Below are 8,970 nucleotides of genomic sequence, written 5' to 3'. Positions count from 1 at the left end.
AAATTAAGCAATAAAAATCTCGATAGAAAGAAAAAGCTTTTGTAAAAAATATAAAAAATAGTTTCGTCAATCTTGCCAGGTTTTGCAGTGATTAGTGACCTGTGATTTAGCGTGATAATTTTGTGTTTTTTATTACCTATTTTTAATTTAATGGACACGATTTTTTTCTAGTTTTTCCTTTTTATTTTTTAAAATATTCAAGTGTCAACATTAATTTCGCAAAAGAAGTGAGGTGTGAATTTTCATTTGTTTTTAGTGTAGAGTTTTAATTTGATAACTTGTAACTTGTACTGTGCTCACGCATTACCAACTATCTACTTGTAATGGGGAAATGTTTACGCGCATTCCTTGATGATAAAATAGTCATAAAGATACAATTTACTAGATCATAATCTTTCCTGGATTTTTACGACAAAACATAAATCTGTCTCTGGCATGAATCCCACGTTTTGTTAAACATACAAGAAACGTAAACAGTTCGGGAAGATAATCTGATAACATTTCCTGCGCAATCAAACAAAAACACCGGTAAGGAAAATTCAATTGTACACCGGTGTCATCAACATGATTGGCGTGACGATATTGGTACTCATCCTGTTCCAATGCACCAATATTATCTTCTCCAAAAGCAATTTTGCCAGTGGCATTGTGATGGACGACATTGACAGGATAAGCCTTTGGTCTACTGGGGCGTACAAGTGGCTACAGAACTTCAACTGTAACAAAGTTCCCGGCCGATTTGGGTTCACTGACGTGGCTACTTGTCTTGAAGTGAAATCCATCGCGAAGAAAGACATGCGAATCTACGCTGCTGTAGGGAATGCTTCAACCAAACTACTATCCGAACTTCCCGACTCTGGAATCAAGCTGGAATCCCCCCATGACGGCATTCTGGTTCTAGACCCGTTCCCATCGGCGAAGTTTGGACACTTGGTTCTACTGTTTACCATCGATGTGATGAGCTCCACCAAATGTCTGATTCTGGGCGGACACTCATTGTCTGGTAAGATTTCTTCTCATCTTGTACTTATCTCGAACCTTCAAGTTTTCTTCTTATATCACTTTACTATTTACTCATTTTTAGTTTTACCAATTTATTTAGGAAGCATGCGTAATGGCTTTTCTCTATCCCGATTACCTAGCACCTACATCATATCTAAATATTCTATTCTATTCTACCATAATACGGTGATCATCAGTCCAAATTAGAGGAAGAATTTGCATAGAGTTGATTTTTATTCAATGGTCAACTCAACCCGGTCCTGACCTCTCCGATCCAATGAAATCGTAAAATAATGAGAGGATCCTATAAAATCAAGGTCGCATTCTAGGTAAATTTTTGGTGTCAGAATATGAGAGATTATCCGGCTAGGTGACGGTAGATACTCCATTTTATAATGTTGTTCTGGTATGATTTTCGTTTGGAAGAACCAAAGGAAAATACTTTTATACGAGTATTTATGAACAAGAATGATCGTTCTTAGATCAGTCTCAAGTCAAAAATGACCAATCAAATGCCTTGAGACTATGCTTAGCACGAACTTAAGAGCCAGCATTTTGTTCATAAATATGGGTGTTAGATATGTTGTGAGGAATAAGTGAGGAATGTTATGTTGAATTTGAACTCCAATAGAATTATGCCGTTAGGTACGGCAGAAAAAGTTCCCTTCCCCCAATGAGGCATATAAAACTTTATTGCTTCAATTGAATTAATCTACTTAGTACGCGAATTTACCCACCGAACGAGGGTACAAATTAGGGCTGAAGTCCAGATATCTATGTGAATAGTAAATCCGGATCTGACCATCTGACCTACCTAGGTATTTTTAGATCCCAATCCAAACTCCAACATCGGGAAATGAAGGATTCGTCAGTTTCATCAATCTTTTTCTATAACCTTTGAAGATATTCCTGCTAATTGCATCTCTTGCTCAATAGGATTTTCTGAAGCAATTCGTTTCAGAGAAAGAAGTTCCGCGTAAGTGTCGGGTTCGGGTTTCGCCGATTCCTCAAAGGTCTAATTTGGCGAGAATGAAAAGGAGATTCAGTACACAATCTAAGTTTCCTCCTTGCATATCCGTTTTCCTCTTTACTCGTTGATTACTATTTGTCCGAGATACCTATACGTAGAATATCCCCTAGTTATGTTTCTACATAAAAGATAACTGTCGGAATACCTATAGGTAATAATATATTAGGGAAGGTAATTATTTATTTACAAGGGTATATACAAGTATTAACACAGCTATTTACAAAATTTTCTTAACTTAAACAGTACCTACCTACCTATCTTAAGAAATTCAATAAAACTCGCAAGAGCAAGAAGTGAGTTCAATAAACAAAATGAAGCTGCCAAAACATGATAGTACAAAAGAATACCTAATAATAAGTTTCACCTAACCCCTGGTCTATAGTCTCATGTTGAAAGATATCCAACAAAAATCTGGTGTGAACATCACACGACTTTCCTCATCCTATTAAATGATGCTTATTTTGGGTGTTCTTGTTCTTATAGCCAAACTTTTACAATATCTCTAACCGTTTAGTCGGTATAGCCTATAACATTCTCTTTTTGACTTTGGCACAAGATTGTTTTGACCTCTAAAAAGATCAAGATTCACCTTCGTCGGGCCGCCAAATCTATGTTTCGTAGTCTTCATAGTCGTCAGTTTCGTCCGTGTTGGTGGCATGGTCACTCTGCGTTATCAGACTACAGCCGCCATATTTTCGAAGCACCTATATGACATTCTCTTTTTGACTTTGGCACAAGATTGTTTTGACCTCTGAAAAGATCAAGATTCACCTTCGTGGGGCCGCCAAGTCTATGTTTCATAGTCTTCATAGTCGTCAGTTTCGTCCGTGTTGGTGGCATGGTCACTCTGCGTTATCAGACTACAGCCGCCATATTTTCGAAGCACCTCTTTGGTGGCCATTTTCCACAGGCCGCACGGTTTGCCGAGTAGCGTGGATCGTGTGAGGCCGGTCTTCTGCCCGATGTAGAGCGGTATGGATGCGTTCTGATAATGACCCTGGTGCGTCTGAAAGCAAAGAAGGGACAAGAGTGTGAAGAATAGGTATTATGAAAGAACCCAAAGGACAATTGGGAGAAAGATGAAAACTTGCATAAAACCGATTTTAGGCCTTTTGCTTTTCACCTCGTCTGTGACGCTTTATTTTATAGTCAGGTTATTCCGTCCAAATGTAGACACACTCAATTCTGATATAATTACAAATTTGGCGTGGGGAGAACAAAAATGGCGTTTGACACATTGGACTTCTCAACTCAAGTACTCACCTCGCCCAGTTTCTCAAGGCACGTCCGGATATGATCCGAGTGCAGGAACAGCTCAGACAGCCACTGATTGTCGCGTCGACTCCAGTCCAGTGTCGACGGGAAGATCATGACGTTCCCGAGCGACGTGTTGTAGAACGAAGAGTAGTCCTTGGCCGTCGTCACGAGACCGGCACTGAAACTTTGGTCGGCAACCACGATGACGCGTTTGGCGTTACAACTGGAAATGTCGTCGAGAAATTCCATCGGCCGGTAGATTTCGCCTTCGTCGAACTGTGAAAAAAGTGTAGTTCAGATATGGATTGAGATGGAGAAACTCGGATAATTCGGATATACATCACTTGAGGTTCAAATATGGATTGAGATGGAGAAACTCGGATAATTCGGATATTCATCACTTGAAAAAGTGGCTTATGATGGGGATTTCATCATAAAGCCTAGTTTTTTAAAGGCCCTTTATCAGTCATAAGTCACACCATAACAGGTATACCTACAGGTAAGCCAAGTTAATCGAAAGGACAGTCCCGTGATTCGCCTCGATTATTTAAGAAAGTTCTCACCCATACTCATAAAAAGTCCAATAGTTTATCCAGAGTCCTTACTGCGCACTCCATAGTGGTTCTAGTTTATGAAGGTACAGTCCTCAGGACCTAGAAGGTACATCCATCACTTTAAGAAAGGCCTAGTTTACATGCAAGAGTGTGAAGAATAGGTGTAAATAATAGGTATTATGAAAGAACCCAAAGGACAATTGGGAGAAAGATGAAAACTTGCATAAAACCGATTTTAGCCCTTTTGCTTTTCACCTCGTCTGTGACGCTTTATTTTATAGTCAGGTTATTCCGTCCAAATGTAGACACACTCAATTCTGATATAATTGCAAATTTGGCGTGGGGAGAACAAAAGTGGCGTTTGACTCATTGGACTTCTCAACTCAAGTACTCACCTCGCCCAGTTTCTCAAGGCACGTCCGGATATGATCCGAGTGCAGGAACAGCTCAGACAGCCACTGATTGTCGCGTCGACTCCAGTCCAGTGTCGACGGGAAGATCATGACATTCCCGAGCGAAGTGTTGTAGAAGGAAGAGTAGTCCTTGGCCGTCGTCACGAGACCGGCACTGAAACTTTGGTCGGCAACCACGATGACGCGTTTGGCGTTACAACTGGAAATGTCGTCGAGAAATTCCATCGGCCGGTAGATTTCGCCTTCGTCGAACTGTGAAAAAAGTGTAGTTCAGATATGGATTGAGATGGAGAAACTCGGATAATTCGGATATACATCACTTGAAAAAGTGGCTTATGATGGGGATTTCATCATAAAGCCTAGTTTTTTAAAGGCCCTTTATCAGTCGTAAGTCACAACATAACAGGTATACCTACAGGTAAGCCAAGTTAATCGAAAGGACAGTCCCGTAATTCGCCTCGATTGTTTAAGAAAGTCCTCACCCATACTCATAAAAAGTCTAATAGTTTATCCAGAGTCCTTACTGTGCACTCCATAGTGGTTCTAGTTTATGAAGGTACAGTCCTCAGGACCTAGAAGGTACATCCATCACTTTAAGAAAGGCCTAGTTTACATAGACTCTATTTGCTTCCTCACCTTGCCGTTACTGTTGGTATCCCACAGCACCATACTCCCATCCGGTAGGGTCAAAGTTCTCAGATAAATATACAGGGTGTCTGAACAGTGGGATTTCTCGCACAGATATTGCAAGTGGTTCCGAATCAGTCGCTTCTGGGTGGGCAGGAAAATGTTCTGGTAGTCATCATCTACAGGAAAAGTAAAAGGGGAAAGTTGAATTAATATTGTTTTTAGGGACTTTCCTGGAGGTTGTGAAGTTGCTTTCACCAAACCCGCTAACCAAAATGAACCTGAACTTGGTTACGGTACTGGATGCCCAGATTCCCCAGGAACAAGGACAATTTTTTTTTCGTGTTGGTGAAATACATTAAACGTGTTTGGCGAAATCTGAAATGATCCTTACCTGTTTCATTACTCTGCAAGCCATTGTTGTAGAATACATTGATGTTGTTCTTCCGGAATCCATGTTCGACCAACATGTCCTGCATCTAGACTTCTACTTATAACCTAAATAGTTGAATAAATATAGTTTAAGGGTTGAATATCAAATAAACTGCCATACTTACTTTTTCTTCCAAACTTTGAATCAAATTGTCTTCTGCGAGGATTATAATTCTCAAAGGATTTTTCAGTTGAAATATGAGGGCCGACTTTACCAAATTCAATGTTTCTTGTAATCTGTCTCCACACACAACTAATGCCACAACAATTTCACTACGAGTCATTTCAGGAGTAAGGCTGGAATAAGAAAATTGCATTTTCAAAGTAAGTGAGTAAAACTAGGATACTGTAATATTAATTTGTAGGATTTTTTCCATATCTAGGTACAGGATTTTTTTTATTAGTTTTCTGAAACCAAAATCATTTTAATACTAGAGTACTATTATGATTATTATGAATTACCTGCTTGTCAGTTCTTTAATATTATAACTGTCCGAATTGAGGATTTGGCGATTCATGTCACTCGAAATGATGACAGCCTGCAAGAATACAAAAGGAATTGGGGATTTGAATGTTCCGTCATTCGTACTGGTAATGGTAAAACGATCACCAACTCACAAACTGCGCTGACAGGATTTACCTGTTTGCCTTTTGTTGGAATCACTAGCTCAATAAGTTCTTCAGTAATTTTAATGTAACGAAACTGACGAAATTTTAACCATAGGGCGAAGCCGCTTCTGGGTGGGCAGGAAAATGTTCTGGTAGTCATCATCTACAGGGAAAGTAAAAGGGGAAAGTTGAATTGATATTGTTTTTAGGGACTTTCCTGGAGGTTGTGAAGTTGCTTTCACCAAACCCGCTAACCAAAATGAACCTGAACTTGGTTACGGTACTGGATGCCCAGATTCCCCAGGAACAAGGACAATTTTTTTCGTGTTGGTGAAATACATTAAACGTGTTTGGCGAAATCTGAAATGATCCCTACCTGTTTCATTACTCTGCAAGCCATTGTTGTAGAATACATTGATGTTGTTCTTCCGGAATCCATGTTCGACCAACATGTCCTGCATTTATTTCAGTTAAACTAGTGGAGATGTCATTTTTACATATTTCTTATAGGTCATCGGAATCGTTTTATGTAGGTATATGCTTTTCCAACTGATTACAGATTACAAGTTTGTTTCAATTAAATTAGAGGATATGTCATAGTGTAATACCTTACAATTTTAAAGAATTGGTGGAGATGCCTTTTTCACGGCTTTCATGTTCATTTCATTTAATACTGGAGATGGTAGTTCTCACAAATTTCTTACAATAAACAATAATAGGAATTGGTGGAGATGCTTTTTCCACGGCTTTCATATTCAATGCAATAAACTTGGTGGAGATGTCAGTTTCACTTTTACACTTCTTTGAAAAATATTTAGAAATACCTAGTTTGTCCAAATTTATCATTCTTTCTTGTCATAGTTCCGATTTCAAAAAACATCTCGAGAGTACCTAGTCGAGAGTCAAGATGACAGTACCTATCTATCAATATTCTTTAAGTTCCAACCAGAACCAGACGGAGTATTATAACTGTCCGAATTGAGGATCTGGCGATTCATGTCACTCGAAATGATGACAGCCTGCAAGAATACAAAGGAATTGGGGATTTGAATGTTCCGTCCTTCGTACTGGTAATGGTAAAACGATCACTAACTCACAAACTGCGCTGACAGGATTTACCTTTGCCTTTTGTTGGAATCACTAGCTCAATAAGTTCTTCAGTAATTTTAATGTAACGAAACTGACGAAATTTTAACCATAGGGCGAAGGCAAATGATCTCCTGATCTAAACTTCGAGATCTAAATCCCATTGGATTAAATTTAATCTCAAATCGTAACTAATAAATTGACTGAAATGATCCTTTGCAAAGACTTACGTTATCACAGGTAAGTTTAGCGTTACACTCGGAGCGTAAGTTACGTGGGTTACACCGCCACGTGTTGGTTTTCAGCGCCTCGCACGCATACTCGGCCAGATTGGTAGGCAGACCAGAGGGCGGACACTGGGGGTGGAATTCCGGGACAGGCACACATCCCAGCCAGTTCTCATTGTTGAGGACATCGTTGCTGCTGGCCGTGAATTGGGACACGTAGGGAAGAAACAATTGGTTTTCAGCGCCTCGCACGCATACTCGGCCAGATTGGTAGGCAGACCAGAGGACGGACACTGGGGGTAGAAATCCGGGACAGGCACACATCCCAGCCAGTTCTCATTGTTGAGGACATCGTTGCTGCTGGCCGTGAATTGGGACACGTAGGGAAGAAACATGACCTCACAGGATTTGTATCGGTGCCATTTCTTCTTGGTAATCTCTTGGCGGCAAGCTTCCTTGAGGTAGATCTGAATGCAGTCGCCGTTATCTGTGGAGGACACAAGGAGTGGAAAATTGATATGTGCAGGAAATTAGAAAGGACCTGAAGTTGCACTTGTATCTACATAATTATGAACTAGAAAATAATAATAATAATAATAATAACATTTAGACATACACATCAGTGACATCAGGTACATGTGTGATATGGTAGTAAACATCAGATAAATAAATGATCTTCCTCAAAGAAACATTAAAGCGAAGAACTCAAGGATACAAGAAAAAAAAATCGCTAAACGCTGTCTAGAACAAAGTGCCAAAAGCAGCGATGACGCATAAAACTAGACTAGACGGAAGTCTGATCAAAGCAAACCACGGAGGACACAAGGAGTGGAAAATTGATATGTGCAGGAAATTAAAAAGGACCTGAAGTTGCACTTGTATCTACATAATTATGAACTATAGAAAATAATAATAATAACATTTAGACATACACATCAGGTACATACGAGTATGTGATATAGTAGTAAACATCAGATAAATAAATGATCTTCCTCAAAGAAACATTAAAGCGAAGAACTCAAGGATACAAAAAAAAATAATAATAATAATCGCTAAACGCTGTCTAGAACAAAGTGCCAAAAGCAGCGATGACGCATAAAACTAGACTAGACGGAAGTCTGATCAAAGCAAACCATTGAGTCCCATCCTGAAAAGATCATTAAGTGCCAAATTTATTGCGCTTCCCATTCGACGGCGAGAAATCCAAGTGCCCAGACATTTTCAAGAGGACTTTATTAGCGTTCAATTAAATAGGGCGATAGGAGCACTCATCTCACAGACGTTTCCCATCTATCACCGGTTAATTACATGGTCGAGACGAAACTAATGTGTCGCTCCTCTAATGAAGAGAGTACCAGACCGGACTTGAGTACCAGAGACCCGCGGTATACAATGGTAGATCAGTTAACCGCTGATGACATATTGATATGAATACCTTTTTTGTATGAGTGCGTGAATCCTAGAAGGTCCCTTTCAATCGGATTGGGTTCTGTTACACGAGTGCATTTGAGAACATAAGGAGGACTCGTAATAAAGCCGCTGACCATGTACTTATTTTTTCGCAAAAGGACACATACGCACTACTACGAAACAAAAGTACCTGGTAGCCTGGTACAGTACACACACGATGGAAATTTGGAAGTAAACTAAATATGAGAAGAAATGAAAAAAATCTTCAGACATTTGATTATACTTAATCAACTTTATTTTCAAGTAGATAAGCCTAAGTAATA

At 39.5% G+C, this 8,970-nt stretch overlaps 1 protein-coding gene across 1 annotated transcript; it reads right to left on the bottom strand.

Annotated features, from left to right (window-relative positions):
- Positions 1-2,569: 2,569 nt before the first annotated feature.
- LOC103508770 lies at positions 2,570-5,362 on the bottom strand. Its single transcript, XM_017443983.2, has 6 exons — positions 5,278-5,362; positions 4,893-5,062; positions 4,239-4,508; positions 3,296-3,565; positions 2,919-3,038; positions 2,570-2,736 (listed from the first exon to the last, which is right to left on the bottom strand). The coding sequence occupies exons 1-6, from the start codon at positions 5,360-5,362 to the stop codon at positions 2,641-2,643; spliced, it is 1,011 nt and encodes a 336-aa protein (XP_017299472.2). The 3' UTR covers positions 2,570-2,640.
- Between the last annotated feature and the right edge of the window lie 3,608 nt (positions 5,363-8,970).

The sequence above is a fragment of the Diaphorina citri genome, unplaced genomic scaffold (genome assembly GCF_000475195.1).
Source record: "Diaphorina citri unplaced genomic scaffold, Diaci psyllid genome assembly version 1.1 scaffold21, whole genome shotgun sequence".
Lineage (NCBI taxonomy): Eukaryota > Metazoa > Arthropoda > Insecta > Hemiptera > Psyllidae > Diaphorina > Diaphorina citri.
This window is presented reverse-complemented; position numbering and strand designations above follow the sequence as displayed.